Source organism: Muntiacus reevesi, chromosome 7 (assembly GCF_963930625.1).
Source record: "Muntiacus reevesi chromosome 7, mMunRee1.1, whole genome shotgun sequence".
Taxonomy (NCBI): Eukaryota; Metazoa; Chordata; class Mammalia; order Artiodactyla; family Cervidae; genus Muntiacus; species Muntiacus reevesi.
This window is the reverse complement of record NC_089255.1, coordinates 36,398,048-36,416,144: the sequence shown is the minus strand read 5'-3', so window position 1 is coordinate 36,416,144 and position 18,097 is coordinate 36,398,048. Positions and strand designations below refer to the sequence as shown.

Sequence of the window (18,097 nt, the reverse complement as noted above, 5' to 3'; positions counted from 1 at the left end):
GACTTGGAGTTTACATTTATGGGTGGGCTGGTGCACAGACAAAGGTATGTGAGTGAAAAGTCTAATGTGTCAGTGAGCAGATAAAGCAGGGACAGGGTATAGAGAGTTCTAACCAGGAGGGGGAACTTGAAGTTATAATTATGGTGGTCAAGGAAGGCTTCACTTAGTGACATTTAAGAAAAGATCGAAGTTAGTGAAAGAACTATATATACACCCCGGGGAAGAGATGCTAAGATGTGGTCAGATTCTTTTATATTTTGAAGATGGAAACAATGGACTTCACTGATAGAGCAAATATATAACATGAAAGAAAAAAAACGAATCAGGGATGATGCCAACAATTAATGTTTTGACCTAAGCAAATAGAAGGATGGAAGTGACATTAACTGAGTTCAGGAAGATCTTAGGTAGAATAATTGGGAGTAGAGCCAGGATTAAGAGTTCAGATATCCGAACAAGGGAAGTAGGAGGAAGAAATTAGGGCAGAGATATAAACTTGGGAGTCATCAGGGCATAGATGTTATTTAAAGCCTTGAGATAAGATGTGACCATCAAGGAAGTGAATGTATATAAAGAAGAGGTCAAAGGATTGATCCCTTGAACTATTATTTAGAAGGCAATGAAGTGAAGTAAAATTGTTGTAGTTCAGTTGCTCAGTCATGTCCAACTTTTTGCAACCCCATGGACTGCAGCACAACAGGCTTCTCTGTCCTTCACCATTTCCCAGAGTTTGCTCAGACTCAGGTCCATTGAGTCGATGGTGCCATCCAACCATCTCATCCTCTTTCGTCTCCTCCTCCTCCAGCTTTCAATCTTCCCTAGCTTCAGGGTCTTTTTAGGGCAGAGGAAATTGAGAAGTGACTAGTGAAGTGGGAGACGAAGCTGAAGACTGTTTTAAGAAGGGAGTGATTAATTGTGTCAAGTAAGAGGATTGAGATGTGAACACGGGCTTTAACTACATGAAATATTAGTGACCTTAAATAAGAGTGGTTTTGGTGAGGGGCAGACAAAAAGCTTGATTGGAGTGAGTTTAAGAGAAAATAGGAGGAATTTTCTTAAATAGGGGAGAGGAATTAGGAGTTCGGTATAGGCAGTTATTTTCAAGGTGTTTTGCTTTAAGTGGAATTAAAGAAATGGGAGACCTTAATTTTTAAAATTTATTCGTTTATTTAAGAGAGTTTTGCTTTAAATGGGATTGGGGTTCTCACTTTTGCAATTTATTTATTCATTTAATGTGTGTGGTTGCTTCCTGTAGGCCAGGAAATATTCTGGGTTTCTAAGATAATATCAGATAATACCAAACTGTTCATTTGCAGTTTCTCTAGTGTATAGCAAAATGTAAGAACAGGCATTGGTAAGGCTTAGGTAGACATGATTTAAGGCAATGCATCTCACACTATAATGCTCTAATGAATCTTCTTGGGGTCTTGTTAAAATGTATGTTTTGATTCAAAGGTATTTGAATTTCAAGGGTTTAAGATTTTTCCTCGGGAAGCTACTCGGACTTTTCATTTTTGTTGGATTTTGAGCATAATAACAAGCTATTTAATGAGTTTTAATAAGATTTTGAAAGTACAGAACAGACTTTTGAACTCTGTGAGAGAAGGTGAGGGTGGGATGTTTCGAAAGAACAACATGTATATTATCTGTGGTGAAACAGACCACCAGCCCAGGTGGGATGCATGAGTCAAGTGCTCGGGCCTGGTGGGCTGGGAAGACCCAGAGGAATCGGGTGGAGAGGGAGGTGGGATGGGGGACCGGGATGGGGAATACGTGTAACTCTATGGCTGATTCATATCAATGTATGACAAAACCCACTGAAAAATTTAAAAAAAAAAAGATTTTGACTGTATTAAAGAACTGTTAAAATTTTTAGATTTGATAATGATATTGTGGTTATGCTTTCTCAAAGTCCATATCTGTTTAAAATATACAGAAATACATATATATAAAAGGTAAGATGTCTAGGAATTTATCAGGATAATATGGGGGGTGAAAAGTGGATGAGATGTGCTTGAGGCAGGAGTAGTTGTAGGTTGATGGCTTTTGGGACTGGGTAATGGGTTTATAGGGGTTCATTTTACTATTGAATGTATTTCAGGATTCTCTGTAATAAAAAGGTTTTGAAAAATTTGGTAATAAGGGATTGGATCTCAAGTTCTAGTGTTTACTGTCTTGATTTAAAACCATACATCTATTTGAGTTTTTTTTCAGGTAGATCAAGTATGTCTGGCTTATCTCTGTTAAGTTGTTAGCCTGTGTTAGTCAACATGAGTTTCTGTTACTTAACTTGTCTTGGGGTTTGTTGCATTTGTACTCAGCTATCTCTTTTCTTCCTCTTTAGGCCTCGCCTTGGAGTTACTCTTCACAAGGTTGTGGTAGCAGGGGCCCTTTATCTTTTGTTCTCTGGCATGGAAGGGGTCCTCAGAGTTACTGGGGTCAGTACTGCTCAATCTTAGTTTTTGTGTTCCTTCTCCATTTTGTGATCATTTTGTTTTTGTCTTGAAGTTAATTAGAAGTGTCTGTGGGCTTCTTTACTGTTTTCCTCTAAGTAGCTTTTGGGCTCTTGTTTCCAAAACGTATGTATAATTTATTTTTCTTTTTAATCTCTTAGAGCTTTATGAGGAGTGAATGCCTTCCCACCTGTCCCCAAATTATTGCTTATTTACTAGTTCCTCAGTGGAAAGCAACAATGGAGCAGTGGGCTCCATTCTTGCATAAGTGACAAGCATTTTCTGGTTAATCTAATTTTTGTTTCAAAGTGACAGTGCTCTTTGCTTAACCAGGACTGGAATTTTAGAGGTTTCTTAAAATTGAACTGATTATATTTTATATAATTATTGAGAATTACATAATTATGCCTATATCATGGATGAAAACCAAAGCACTGAGATACATGATAAATTTATGTTAGAGCTGGTTTAATTTGAAGAAGTGGGCCTCCCTCGCTCATTACTCTCTGTAATCAATTATCAGATTAAAGATGATAAATACTGTAAACTTTCCTCTCAATTGAACTGAGCTCAGTAAGTTTTGCAACAAATTGCCCCTTAAATGAAACACTTTATGGATGCACATTTGGTTTTCAAGTTGCACTGTCCTCTGTATGTAATTTTCTTAGACTTTCAGCAACTTTAACCCTGTCAATTTCATTTTCTTTCTCCTACTACTGTAGTATTTTTCGTATCTCTTGACTTTGATAGTAAACCTGGCCCTCTCAGCAATTGATGCCTGTATTATTTTATGGATATCCTTTCAATAATGCCCTGGTGATTGAGTAATTAGGATTGAATAAATAAATAGTATCTTAAATTTAGGAAAACAAGCAGCATAATTTTGGGGACAGATACTTGCCTTACATCTTATTTTGAGATGAGCTTTCTTCGTAAAATATGTTGTATACAATTCTAGAAATCAGTAATTATTAGTATATAAATGATGCAGAAAATTTTGAATGTGAAAAGAGTCTTTGACTCAAAATCAAAATGATGAAAAACGATAGGTTGGGATGGGAACGTGTACTGCCATAACGTTTTTGGTATAGTCACTTCTTAATGTGGATCTTAATGTGGTGGTTGTCCCTTATTAGTTAGCAGCATATTTCACTGTGTTGAGATTGTAGTCAACAAGTTGTGTGAAATGGTAACAGCTGTATATTCTGCATGATGGTTTATCAGAAGGGAAGAATGATGTAGGTACCACATGTTACTCCACTTTGTTTTCTTTAAGTTAAAATGCAAAAATCATTCCAGTTGATTATATAAATGCAGAATCATGTGCTGATTTCTTCTCTATGCCTCTCTGGACATCTCTTTTTTCACCATCTCTTTTTCTTTGTCTGCAGGCCCAGACTGATCTTGCTTCCTTGGCCTTTATCCCCTTGGCTTTCCTAGACACTGCCCTTTGCTGGTGGATATCCTTCTCATTGGCTAGTTTGATGGCCATCCATTTTCTCCTTTTGGAGAAAAGGATCTTTCTGTAAAGGATTTTTTTTTTTTAATTTGTTGATTACTCCTTAGTCTGGGATTAGGGAATTTTCAGTCTAAAAACCTGAGGCCTGAGGTAAGCAGTTTTCTTGTTTGTTTTTAATTTTTCAAATTGCATCAGAAATTAGTGACGGTGTCTGAGCACAAAATACAGACTTCTGGCTTTCCTTTTATTTATTTACTTTTTACACCTCCCTCTCCTCCTTTTTTTTAAAATGAACTTTGACTTTGGACTTATTTGTCCATCCCACTTAGTGTTAGAGTAACTGACTGCTCTGCCATTTCTTTCAGCCTCTAGGAATTATTAAATGCTTTGAAAACTATGAAAAAATTTTGATTCTTAAAATACGGTTTCAAGACTTCATAAGGTTATTTGACTCTTAAAATTCTATATGAGTTTAGCAGATTTAAGTCCTTACAGGTCAAATGTTTTGAACCCCTGTTCAGAAGGTGACTTGGAATTGTCTGAAGGCTTCCACTCTTTGAAGTAAATTTTGATTCATTTGCAGGTGAAGTCAGCCAGCACACAACAGGCAAATTTCTTTTTCTCCTGCTTCTTAAAATTAAATACTGTTTATTAGAGATTTGGCCTATTGAATGAAGGATTTGAGTTTTTGGATTTCTTTTTTCTTTTTTTGGTTTTATGTATATGCTTCTAGGTATAATCGTGCAATATTATTGTCTTGATAAACTAATGGTATAAAAGGCTGAATGTAAACAAAATAAAGATTATGAATTTGAGTAGATTGTCATTTATCAAAGATCTTTGAAATTAAAATGTTTTTGGTTCAAATGATCAGGCTTTCCTACATCAGTATCTTTCAAGTGTACTTTGTGAACCTTTGTAAATACAGGGAGAATGAAGAGGAAAGTGGGACAAGACCAAACAGAGAGATAACCCAGTGTTTAGGTACCAGCTAGATATTTGTCAAAGCACAGAACAAGCTCCAGCTCACTCATTTTTGTGTCTGCTCATTCTGAAAGTTGGATATCAGGGCAGATATCCTCTTTAGTAGTCATCAGTTCCCCTTCTGTCTTCTGTGGCAACTTCTCCTTGGGAATAATGTTCTGAAAATGGAGAGTCATTACTTTCAGAGGCTAATAACTGCCTGGAATACTCAGCCAATTGTAGTTGTACCATCCTTTTAATTAAGGGTCAATCTAGCTGCGGATGGTAGTTTTCTTAATGTTACACGAGGGATCTAAGTGTAGAACTGTAGAAGGTTATAGGCATAAGTATTTATGACCCTAGGCTGGGTTAGCTGGGACAGTGAGAACAGAGCTACTTAACGTTAGAGGAAGAGAAAAGATAATGCCGACTCCTATTCCCTTGCCTGTTACTCATTTTCATTTTCTTCCATTTGTCTTCATTTTCTTTTTCATTTTTGTTTCTCTAGAAAGCTGCTTCCTGTCTTAATTTCTCAATTTTTAATAATTTTTCTCTCCTTGTTTTTTCTTTTTTCATTCTCATTTTATCCTGGTTCTATCTTCTCTTCAGTATCTCATTGAAAATGAAGACTTTCTTATTAATCATGTTGAGGCCTGGGAGTGTTTGTGAGATTGAGAATAAGCAAGCTGTAAGACCTCTTATCATTAAGATAATATCTTCAGAGAAACTTGAGAATTAATTTACTAGCTTATTGTTTTTTTCTGAATGTTGATTTCCTTGACCTTCAAACACATATTTATTAGCCTGACTCAAACAATGAAGCTATTAAAACTTAGGAGGAACATCGTAAAACTCTCTTTGTATCGACATTTCACCAACACACTTATCTTAGCAGTGGCAGGTAAGTCTTCCTGATCTTTAAATGGGATCCTTTTGGAGTAGAGATTCTTAACCCGAGAGATCATAGGTGGACTCTTTAAATTACATAGAAAAGTTTTGTGCATTTTTCTTGGAAAAGGGGTCTTTAGCTTTTGTTATTCTCCAAGGTGTCTGTGGTTCAGAAGAGGTTGAGAATCATTTAAGTATAATAGATGAAGAATAATTGCATTTACTTTCAGTTCTTGGTATATCTCTGTTCTGTATTCATTCTTTTTTCTTGAGGCAAGTTAGTTTCAGTGCCATACAGCATTCATATTTATTTTAGAAGACATTAATTAATACTTCCTTGCTATAGAGTTTTAGGTCAGGATATGTTGCCTTTAAATTCCTTCCACGTCTGTTACTAAGCATGTGTAAAATATAGGCATTAGGTAGACCACAGCCAAAGTAGGTTTATTTTTTGCCTTTTGGCTCTTGTAACCAGTATAGTGAGGTCTGACCTATGACTGGAACCAACAGTTGTGTTTGTTTTACAGTCATTTTATCAACTCTTTCCCCCCATTTGACTGGCTAACAATTAACATTTACAATATTAAGGGTAAAGGAAGGGAAAAAATTACTGATATTGCTGGTAAAAGCCATATTTTCAATACTGTCTTTTCCAGTTCTCAGGGTTACTGAAGTAGTCAGATAGTAAACAAATCTACTCTTTTAAGTACAGAATTTTTTGACAAGAGTACATATCGTGGACCTTGTATCGAGTAGTTAAGTAGTTTTGTATTGTATAAGTGTGTAAAATAGCAGAAAGTGTAGTGATCATGTTTGGGGGTTAGGGATGTGTGAGATTCCACTTAACTAGAATTGAATGATGTAATGGGGGATGTAAACCAGCATTCACACTGACCACGTTTGTTTTTTCTATTTCCTCTTAGCATCTATTGTGTTTATCATCTGGACAACCATGAAGTTCAGGATAGTGACTTGTCAGTCGGTGAGTTAACAAACAACATACATTTAGGAATAGTGTACTGTTTGTTGTACACAGACAATTATGTTGATGACAGTGGTAAGGTTTGCATTTTATAAAAAATTAGGGTTAGGTCTTCATTCTGGAAGTTAGAATGCTTCTTTCCTCCTGAGTATTTTATATATACCACATATGATATATACCAGTAGTTCAAGAGAATTTTATAAATGATAACCACAGACTGTCATAACCCAATCTTGCCTTAACTAAAGATTTCTCAAAGAAGAAATCCAGAGTCTTAAACATTAAGTTTGTGTGAATAATGCTGATCTGAGTAAAAACCACATCCTTAAGATCTGAGCACAAAGAATATGGCCAATAACATTTCTTTGGAGGGAGCTCAAGCTCTAGTATGGTAAAATTAAATAAATAGAAGTGAAAATTATTTAAAAAAAAAAACACCTGATATTATTTTCTTTTACCTTCTATAAAAACCCTTCCCTAAAGATTCTCAGCTACAATGAAGCACTGACAGGTACTCTGTCTGCTTAGAGCCTTTTCTTTAGTAAACACTACAAGGAAAGAAATTAGGTTCATTTACTTTGTTTCCTAAGCACGTGGCACAGTGCTTATTATTATTAGCACATAACAGGCCCTTAGTAAATACAAGTTGAATGAATAAATAAGTGGTTCCTGTTCTATGCAAAGGGCTTTGCAAACAGCTAGTTAAGATGGTATATTAATATATAAATTTTTGCTCCCCTTTTGGTAGGATTGGCGGGAGCTGTGGGTGGATGATGCCATCTGGCGGTTGCTGTTCTCCATGATCCTATTTGTCATCATGGTTCTCTGGCGACCATCCGCGAATAACCAAAGGTTTGGGGACACTTCTTATTCAAGCTGATAACCACTAAATGAATGTGTTATCAATTAGGCGTGGTTCAGTGAGTGACACTGTTAGGGCTGTGTCATATAATGGAAGTAATACTTTGTGGGTCCATATTTAGGAAATTGGGCTCATGTACTATTAATTTGAGTTGTGATTTTCAACATGCTGCCTCTCTTCATCTCTCTGAGCCTTAGTTTCCTTTTCGTATAATGAGGGGGGAAATTGATACCTATTGATATGAGGTCCTTGTCAGTTCCGACATCTTCTGTTAGTATTTGTACGGGTAAGTAAAAGGGAAGTAGATTGTGACAATTGTAATGAGAGTATCATCTATCTACTTTCTAGGAGGAAAGAACAATTTGTATAGTTGTTAGCTCAGCGTACTGTAACAACAGAAAGGGTAAAATGAGAACTTAAGGGACTGTGGAATAAAAATTGATATGTGAATTTGCTTTATTTGTAGACAAATCTCAATTATTTAGGAGTTGGCTGTCTTTATTTTGTTATTAGCCATACCTTTGTTTTCCTTGTGTTTCTCCTTTCTTCTTGTGCTTTAAACAATTGTGAGTTTATATTATACAGTTGTACCACCAAAGAGGAAAAAGGTTGAGATGGTATAACCAACGGTCTGGTGACCCTGCTTTACATTAGTTTTTTTTTAATAGATAGACGTCTCATAGATTTATTTCTGTGTCATGTTATGTATTGATATATGTATGTATACTCTTTTTTTATTGTCAATATAGAAATTTATTTGAATTCAAAATAACATGGTTATATTTGGATATTGAGGTCCTGGTGTCTGGATGTCAGCCTCCAGCCTCTGGTTGTGCTAGAATGCGAAGCATGTCCACTTACAGGGCCTTCCAGATGCCACACGTTCTGCAGGACGCAGGCCTCCACAGTATTGCATGTAGGATATACTTGCCTTTGGCAGCCAGGCTAATGACTGATAGGTGTCAAAACTTATCCTTCTGAGCCTCAGTGAGTAGGGGAAGATTCTGGGCTTCATCTCAGTGGTCAGCATATGTCCCGCAAGCAAACGCCATCAACAGCTGCAATGTGGAAGCAAAGTTCCCCTTAACCAGCTCTCTAACGTTAGGCATACCCAGCAGTTCCCCAAATATGTAGACATTAGCACCTGGTGGATGAATGTGGCCAGTGCTGCCCTCTTGACAAACTTGGCCAGGAGCAGAAATTGCTCTTGGTTCTCCCTTGTCACGTTTATCTCAGCACTCGTGGCTGCACTGAGCTGAAGGGACCTGGGCTCAGGAAGTGTTAAACTACCATGTGGCTCTGCCTCCTTTCTTAATGAGGCTGCCCAGAGACCAGGGCCTCCTCCCGACTGCCTCCTCATACTCTGGGTCAGACTCTGCAGGCCACTAGCTTGGAAGCTTTGTCTTCCAGTGTACTGCACAGGGCCACTGCTCTTATCATTTCTGGCAGCCTCTCAGTCTTCGCTGCCACCTCCCTCTACAAGTTGATCTGTTGATCTTCTGCTCATTTGCTGGCTATATCTATACACAAGAATTTTCCCTTTCTTCAGTCTTTTGAAAAACATGTTTGCTTTACCTCTCTTCCTTTCTCCTTTTTTAAAAGTACATTGTGCACACTCCCTGTAACTGCAGTGTTAATAACCTAATGTGATGTTTTCTTCCACATTCTAATCCTTGTTCACATGTGGAATCTTCTTTTACTCACTCAACAGTGCACTGTTGAATGCACAAGACAACTGGTTTAAATTAAACCATCTGTTTTCATGGATGGCATTATATGTATTACATAGTACAGATGTACTACAATTAATTAACTTGTTTCATATTGATAGGCATTTGGACTACTTCCACTTTGGGTGTTTCAGGGTTTCCAAGGCCACATATGTTTAAAAGGACTCATGAGACTCAGTATACAGTTGTACTTTTTTTAAAAAATTGATTAATTGTTATTTATTTTTGGCTGCACTGGGTCTTCACTGCTGCACAAGGACTTTCTCTAGTTGTGGTGCGTGGACTTCTCATTTCGGTGGCTTCTTTTGTTGAAGAGCACAGGTTCTAGAGTGCGCAGGCTCAGTTAGTTGCATCTTGTGGGCCCTAGAGTGTGAGTTCAGTAGTTGTGGAGCACAGGCTTAGTTGCCTTGCAGCATGTGGAATCCTCCCAGAACAGTGTTCGGAACCCATGTTCCCTGCATTTGCAGGGGTATTCTTAACAACTGGACCACCAGGGAAATCCCAGAGCAAAGTTTGTTATAGCAAAATGGTGAGATCAGCAAGAGAAAAAGACACAGGTAGAGTATAGAAAAAGCCTTGTTTGCTGATGTTCTTCACCTCCTCTAAGGAAGTACTTATACATCATGCATGCTTCTTTTCCCAACACAAAAAATACAGTAATGTTTCTGCCCATGAAAGACAGTTAGAGTCTCAGCACTCAGGTTATTACTGGGGCCTGGCCATGTAAGCACCTTGTATCTTCATGCCTGCCAAGTGTCTTCAGTCACATCCGACTCTGTGCAACCCTATGGACTGTAGCCTGTCAGGCTCCTCTGTCCATGAGATTCTCCAGGCAAGAATACTGGAGCGGGTTGTTATGCCCTCCTCTAGGGGGTCTTCCCAACCCATGGGTCGAACCTGTGTCTCTTATGTCTCCTGCCTTGACAGGTGGGTTCTTTACCACTAGTGGCACCTGGGAAGCCCCACTTTATACCTAATATGCACCAAAATTCCAAAAGCCCAGAAGTAAAGCAAATTTTATTATAGATTGCATTGTACAGACAGCCTAGGTACAGTGGCCCACCCTTAACCTAGGGAACAGTTCAAGTACCAAGTTACTGGACATCAGCCATGGAGCATCATTGTAAGTAGGTCCTTCTAAAGGCCTGCTGTGAATGCACACTATTATATATGGAATGGATAAGCAAGTTCCTATTGAATAGCACAGGGTACTATATTCTATATTCTGTAATAAACTATAATGGAGAAGGATATAAAAAAAGATGTATATGTATGTATAACTGCATCATTTTTCTTTACAGAAGATATTAATACAACATTGTAATCTATACTTGATAAAAGAAAAATAAAAATTATGGTTACTTTAAAAAAAATCCAGCTTCAATCTAAATAAATAATGGCTTGTAAATAAATAGTAAATATTACTGTATTACTGTAATAATAAATATTACTATAAATAAATACCTTTTATGCACAGGAACATTAAAAATAGGAATAAGCTATAAGAATGTTTTAAATACCCTTGTACATTTTACCGACCCAAACTTGGGCTTGTTGCCTGTGCACAATAAGGCCCATCTGCTGACCCTGGGTTGTGGTGAAGCAAAGTACAATGTTTATTGCAGAACACAAGCAATGAGCAGCTAGGCTTAAAAGACCCAAACTCCCCTGTGGTTTTCAGAGAAAGGTTTTTGCTTTTTTTTTTTTTAACTTGCCAGGCTCCTCTGTCTCTGGGAGTTTCTAGCTAAGAATACTGGAGTGTGTTGCCATTTCCTACTCCAGAGCAGAGAAAGGTTTTTAAAGATGGGGGTAGGGGTATGGGTACATGATCAGCTCATGGACATTCTTCTGATTGGTTAGAGGTGAGATAATTGGGAATCGGTACCCATCAACCTTCTGGTTCCAACCAGTCTGGGATCTATCGACTTTTGGCAGCACATAGTTCCACCTGGTGGGGGTTTCAGTATCTGAAAAACAGCTCAAAGGATGTGGCTTAGACTGTTATATGTAGCCCATAAGGAGGAACTTAAGTGTCTTTGACTTTGTTAAATGGCTGAAATATTATTGTTTTGTCTTGCTTGACTGTTTTCCTTTGCTTCTGCATTTTCTCATTTCTCTGATTGAATTTTTTCCTTGGAACTCGGGGAGGGCCTAGGAAGCTAAAGTTTGTCTACAAACAAAAGGCCAGCAAAGGGTTTGGAGCCAGGGAGGAGGGAGGCAGTGGGGGGAGGAATTATCCCAGGAAGATCGTAGAGGGTCCTGCTCAGTTACATACATTTATTTTTATATCCTCCAGTACCCCTATGCCCCATTTTTTTCTTTCAGTGCACTTATTATCTTCTAAAATGTATATACTTTATTTATTGTGAACTATCTACCTTCTCTTTCCCTCCCCCACCCCTCAAACCAGAAGTACATTCCACAAAGACCAAGAAATGTTCCTGGCTACCTGGAGTTAGCCAAGCTGCAAAATCTGAGGGAATGGTCCCTATAAGACTGTCTCCACTTTTGACACACAATTGCAAGTTCAAGGATTTGCAGAACCAGTTCAGATTTGATAATTCACTAAAAGGACTCAGAACTCACTGAAAGCTGTTGCATTCATGGCTATAGTTTATTACAGAAAAGGGGTAAACATTAAAATCAGCTTGGAGGGGAGACTTACAATACAGAGTCCAGGAGGGGTCCACATGCATCTCTCACAGTTGTCTGCTCCCCATGGAGTCACAGACGGTGTTCCTTCCTCCTGGTTGCACTGTGTATATGACAGTGACAGTACACACTGATACTGCCCACTGAGGGAAGCTCCCCCGGGCCTGTGGGACACTATTGGGGTTTGATTACCTGCTGCCTATATGACTAACCTTCAGTCTCCAAGGTGGCCTGGAGGTCAGGCTTGTAATCTTTAGTTGCTGGTTCCTCTGGAGACTGGAAGTGATATTGTGTGCCCCAGAGTATGTGCTGTGTTTAGTCACTCAGTTGTGTTCGCCTCTTTGCAACCCCATGGACTGTAGCCTGCCAGGTTTTTCTGTCCATGGGATTCTCCAGGCAAGAATACTGGAGTGGGTTGCCATGCCCTCCTCTAGGGGATCTTCGGAACTCAGGGATCAAACCCAGGTCTCCTGCATTGCAGGTGGATTCTTGACTGTCAGAGAGCTTAACACAAATCACATTATTAGACTATCCTGTGGCCAAAGCCAGAGTGGGTAACCAGTGCCACTCATATCAGGCAGGACATGCCAGGGAGATAAAGATCACCTCCTATTAGTCAGGGGCAAAGACTAGGTCTCTCTGTGTATACAAGGTGAATTTTTAAGAACACAATGGCACATAGCATATTCTCAGTACTAGTGAGTGCCTTGGGATTGCCAGGATTGTGAATTTTTGTTAGTTACCCTTTAACAGGTTATAGGTGTTCCCTATTATTCCTAGCTTATAAAGAGTTTATCTTGTAAGGGAGACTTTAAAACAGGAAAATAAAAATAATAAGCAACAGTAAAATGAAAAGTGCAGAATGAGTTCACAGCTAAGCATTCTGAGAATTACCTCTCCAGTAGAAGCTTTGCTGAACCTCTTGCAAGTTGCGAAGAAGAGATAAATTACTTGGAACACAACACAGTCAGACTTTCCAAATCATAACTACCAGTTTGAAGGCTGAAATTTTGAATTATATGCTTACCCCTGTGTGGTACATATGCTAATAAATGAACATTTTTTGAGTGCTTACTGTTAAGTATTATTCTAAGCCTTTATTTGAATTAACTTACCTGCTTTCTTTATTATAGTAATGTTCTATGATTATCCCCATCTACAGATGAGGAACCTGGGGCACAGAGAAGAATAGGGAACTTGTCTAAAGCCACAAGTAGTCTGTGGCTGAGCCTGCACTCATAACTATGATACCGTCCTACTTCTCTCTTGTTCAGAGCAGCAGTTGAGAGCTTTCTGAAGGGAAGGAACTGTTGTGTTATTCTTGAAACTGATATTATGGATGACTAATTGAAGTTTCAGTAATTAGTCCTGTAAAGTCCAGATAGTGCAGTAATGTTTCTCCTTTTCTAATTTTTTCCTTCTGTTCTACCTTTGTTCTGTCAGGTTTGCCTTTTCACCATTGTCTGAGGAAGAGGAGGAGGACGAACAAAAGGAACCTATGCTGAAAGAAAGCTTTGGTAGTGATAAAATTCACCTTTTATTTGTGCTTTAAATATTCTTTTCTGGTTTTGGTAAAGTTAGAGGAAAGCAAAAGTAAGGGTATCAGTCTTTAGATGAAACCATGTTCAGTGAATAATGGCACATTAAATGTCCAGTTTACTTGCTATAGATGAGCTGAAAATTTTACTTTGAACTTTCCAGCAAAAACGTAAAGATGAAGAAACCTACCTGTAGTATAATTTAGTGTCAGTAAGCTTAAAATGAAGCTCTGGATCTATTTTTGCTGTCAGTGTGGTCACTGACATAGTTAACCATATCTACTTATTTTTTCTTCTACAGAAGGAATGAAAATGAGAAGTACTAAACAAGAACCAAATGGAAATAGTAAAGTAAATAAAGCAGTAAGTATGACATCTTTTCTTTTTGCCCTGTCCTCTAGCCCTTGGTGGAGTTCAGCAGTTATGTATAGGTCTCAGTGATTTTTTTTTTAACCTGTTGTATAATTAACATTTTTTAAAACAGAGATAGCAAGAGATTCTGTCTGGGACCTAGTAATCTTTAACTAGATGGTTTGCTGCTATGTCCTAAAAAAGTTCCAGGCCATACTGATGGTTCTGTGTAATGGTTTTCATCAATGTAGTCATAGTCTCATTAATAACCTAAGGTGGTCTTTTTTGTAGTAAAGATCAAGATTTTTTCAGAACTTCAATGAGATATTACCTCATACTGGTCAGAATGGCCATCATAAAAAAGTCTGCAAATAACAAATGCTGGAAAGGGTGTGGAGAAAAGTGAACCCTCCTGCATTGTTGTTGAGAATGTAAATTGGTACAGCCGCTATGGAGAACAGTGTGGAGGCTCCTGAAGGAGTTGCCGTATGATCCAGGGATCTTACCTTTGGGCATGTTTTCGGACCAAACATAATTCAAAAAGATGCCCACCACCAAAAAGGCACCCACCACCCCCTCCATGTCCATAGCAGCACTATTCACAGTAGCCAAGACATGGAAACAGCCTAAATGCTCATCAGCAGATGAATGACTAAAGAAGATGTGGTACACATACACAATTGAATACTGCTCAGCCATAAAAAAGAATGAAATAGCACCATTTGTAGCAACATGGATGAACAGATTGCCATACTAAGTCAGAAAGGGAAAGACAAATACCATATTATGTCATTTAAATGTGGAATCTAAAATATGATACAAATTAGCCTGTCTATGAAAGAGAAAAGACTCATAGAGAACAGACTTATGGTTGGAAGGGTGGGGGGAGGGAAGGATTGGGAGTTTGGGATTAGCAAATGCAAGCTATTATATATAGGATGGATAAACAGCAAGGACCTACTATGTAGCACAGGGAACTCTACTTACTAGTCTTCAATGGCCTATAAGGGAAAACAATCTAAAAACAAGTGGATATATGTATCACTGATTGACTTTGCTATACATCTGAAACTAACATAACATTGAAATTCAACTATACTCCAATATAACTTTAAAAAAAAATCCTCTGATAAACCATAATGGAGAGAATATGAAAAAGAATATATATATATATATATATATATATATAACTGAACACTGCCATATAGCAGAAATTAACACAGCATTGTAAATCAACTATACTTTGATTTTTTTTTAAAGGAAAAAAGATCAAGATTTTTTCAGTCAGCTTTTTCTTTCCTTCAGAACTGTGCATTCACTCTACATTTAAAAGGGCTTTAGAATTTATTTTATTTTTAAGACTCAAAGCTTACATGAAGTAAGAACTCTAGGTATTACACTATTGAAAAGAAAGCACTTAGGGGTATAAGATACCATTTTACATTTCGTATATATAGTTTAGTTTTTCAAATTAAATTATTTGACTTCTGTGTTTTCAGTCCTGTTATCTGAATATACTAATTCAGAGTGACAAAAGATTAAGTTGAGATCTCTTTAGATCTTTACTTGAGATGAATATTTTGGTGCATTTTAGTAACATCTGGCATTTATATGTTCTCAGCAGGAAGATGATTTAAAATGGGTAGAAGAAAATGTTCCTTCTTCTGTGACAGATGTGTAAGTTTTTTAATCATTACCACAAGAATACTTTTTCAAAGTAGTATTTTATTATTTGAAATGAGTTGAGCTGAAGAACATAGTAATGAGAATGCTTGTAGTTAACTCTGGAAGTAAAAAATTAAATTATTGGAAATAATTTAAAGTATTAAAAACATTAAAAGATGTTAGAAACTAAAAACTAGGAATGATGTATTAATACAAATTAAAGTAATCCAGATTGTTTATTCAGATGACATTTCTGCTCAGAAAGATTTAGCTATAGGTCTTCCTAAAATCAGTGGGGTAATCCTTTTGGAATTTTTGAGTTCCTTTTGATGTCTATAATGTTAATTAAACATTGGTCCTATTAAAGTGCATACAATTTTAGTAACTGATTCTTGTGGGTTTTTTGATCTTTTCCTGAAATGTCATTAAATTGTACTCATTATTCCACTATCCTTTATGAACCATTTATGGCTTTATTTTATATTTATCAGTTTGTTTTTCTCTCTGTAGAGCACTTCCTGCCCTTCTGGATTCAGATGAGGTTAGTAATCAAATAATATACACATAAACTTTGTGTCTGGTGGCTTAATAGGCAGTCATCAGTCTTTTGTTTAAGAACAGTAACTTATTTGACTCAGTAATGGCCTGATTTTGTTACCTACTATTAGTATTATCTGTGTCACTATCTTACAGATAATAAGGATAATTAGTATACTTCTAATGTTTATGTTGTTGCAGTCCACGGGGTCATGAAGAGTCGGACACAACTTGAAGACAGAACAACAACAAAATGTTTTTGTTGATATTTAGTTGGCTCCATACACTTCATCTAGAAGGTTTCTCATGAAGTCTTATATCAGACTTGTAGTCTGAGTTCATGGAAACCTCTTCTAGACATGTTCTGAATGTTTAGGTTATTTTGATTTCAGAAAGCCTTTTAAAAGCCTTTGCCCAATTATGACTTACTGTATTGGATTGACTGTTAAAAATTGGTTTCTTCACTTCCCACTGACCTGCTGTGTGGTACAGCACACAGTGTCAGACACAGTGTCAGATTCCTTAGCTATTCAATACATTGAATTAACTGAGAACTGGACCTTTCAGACAAGACTGTTTATAGAACACTTGGCTTTTTGTGGTGTATTCTCAGTTCTTTCTCTTGGGCACCACCTTCTGCTTATAATTGGGTTGGCCTTCAGGATTTCCCTTTTGGCTTCAGCTTTCCAGACATCCATATTTCAACCAGAGAGGGCTGAGTATGTGAAACCCAGTTGTGCTGTTCAGGGGAATATGTGTTTATTAGAGTACTTTTGGTGGCAGACTTCATGGTTTTATATTGTCCTGTATGAAAAAATGGTTCAAGAACTTAAATGAATTACAAGAGAAACAGATAAAGGACTAGAGTTGAAGAGTCTGACTCTTCAACATCAGACTCTTCAACAACATTGGAAACTAGAAGATAATAGAACAATGTATTTGAATTCTGAGAAAAATTATTTTCAAACTAGAATTCTATACTCAATTATCAATTGAGGGTAAAATAAAGATGTTTTCATTCATGCAAAAAATAAAGTAATTGACATCCTATGTGTGCTTTCTCAGGAAGTGTATTCTAGAATAAAATTAGAAAGTATTCTAAAGTAAAATTACTATGTAGATGTTTATTCATAAAATATATGAATATGAGAGAGCTGTAAAGAGAAAGACTTTGGATCCAGGAAATTGAGGATGTGACACAGAGGCAGGGATAAATTCCTAGGATGATGATGTAAGAAATTCTTAGTGACAGCTGAGGAACAGGTTTGGAGAGCATTTAGTCCAGAATGGAAGAGAACAGAGAACTTCAGGGAGGGGTATTTCTAAGAGAAAATGTGAAAAGGATAGATTTTCTGATGTAATTGATCATATTGCAGAGGGATTTACAGTTCTGTCCGAGTTTGGGAAAAATGAAGAACATTCTAAAGTAAAATTCCTGTGTAGTTACTGTGAAATTTAATAGTATTGCATTAATTTTTTCAATTGAAACAGCATATTATAAATACTGTTTTATAATCAAATGTAATTTTTTACATGATTTTAAAAATTATGGAAAACACATAAAATTACCATTCTAACCTTTCTCAAGTGCAAAGTGTTAATTTATATGTGCATTGTTGTGCAACAGATGTCTCGAACGTTTTCATCAGATGTAATTTTAATCAGGATATACTGTAGTTTGTCTATACAGTCTTATATTTTTGGACACAATTCTTTCTAGTATTCTGTTAACAGTGGTAGAGATGGTAGAAACTAAATCTTTGCCCATATCCTTAAGTTAAGGATAAATTCATTAAGTTAAATTAAGTTAAATTCCTGGATCACAGGAGGTAGACATTTTTATTAAACTTAAGTGACTCTAAAATACACAGTTCCTTTTGATTTGTGACTTGTTGCCCAGAAGCCTAGAGATTTTGCTTCAGTTAATCTTTGGACTTGGACATCTGTATGTTTCAAAATCTTCATAGATGATTAGGAAGTATTACTCTAAATAGCTAATGAACTTAAGCAAGTACTT

General features: G+C 37.0%; 1 protein-coding gene across 3 annotated transcripts in view; it reads left to right on the top strand.

The window, feature by feature from the left end:
• The window catches only part of TMEM87A (transmembrane protein 87A), a 38,602-nt gene that overhangs the window by 19,164 nt on the left and 1,341 nt on the right, over positions 1–18,097 (top strand). For 2 of the 3 annotated variants that reach the window (XM_065941377.1, XM_065941379.1), the window contains exons 11-19: positions 2,345–2,438; positions 3,176–3,251; positions 5,672–5,776; positions 6,687–6,745; positions 7,494–7,597; positions 13,433–13,506; positions 13,829–13,890; positions 15,500–15,555; positions 16,054–16,084. In XM_065941377.1, coding sequence (XP_065797449.1) covers positions 2,345–2,438; positions 3,176–3,251; positions 5,672–5,776; positions 6,687–6,745; positions 7,494–7,597; positions 13,433–13,506; positions 13,829–13,890; positions 15,500–15,555; positions 16,054–16,084 — 661 coding nt within the window. Of the gene's footprint in view, positions 1–2,344; positions 2,439–3,175; positions 3,252–3,844; positions 3,918–5,671; positions 5,777–6,686; positions 6,746–7,493; positions 7,598–13,432; positions 13,507–13,828; positions 13,891–15,499; positions 15,556–16,053; positions 16,085–18,097 lie in introns of all 3 variants that reach the window. The other variant, XM_065941378.1, reaches the window with a different exon arrangement.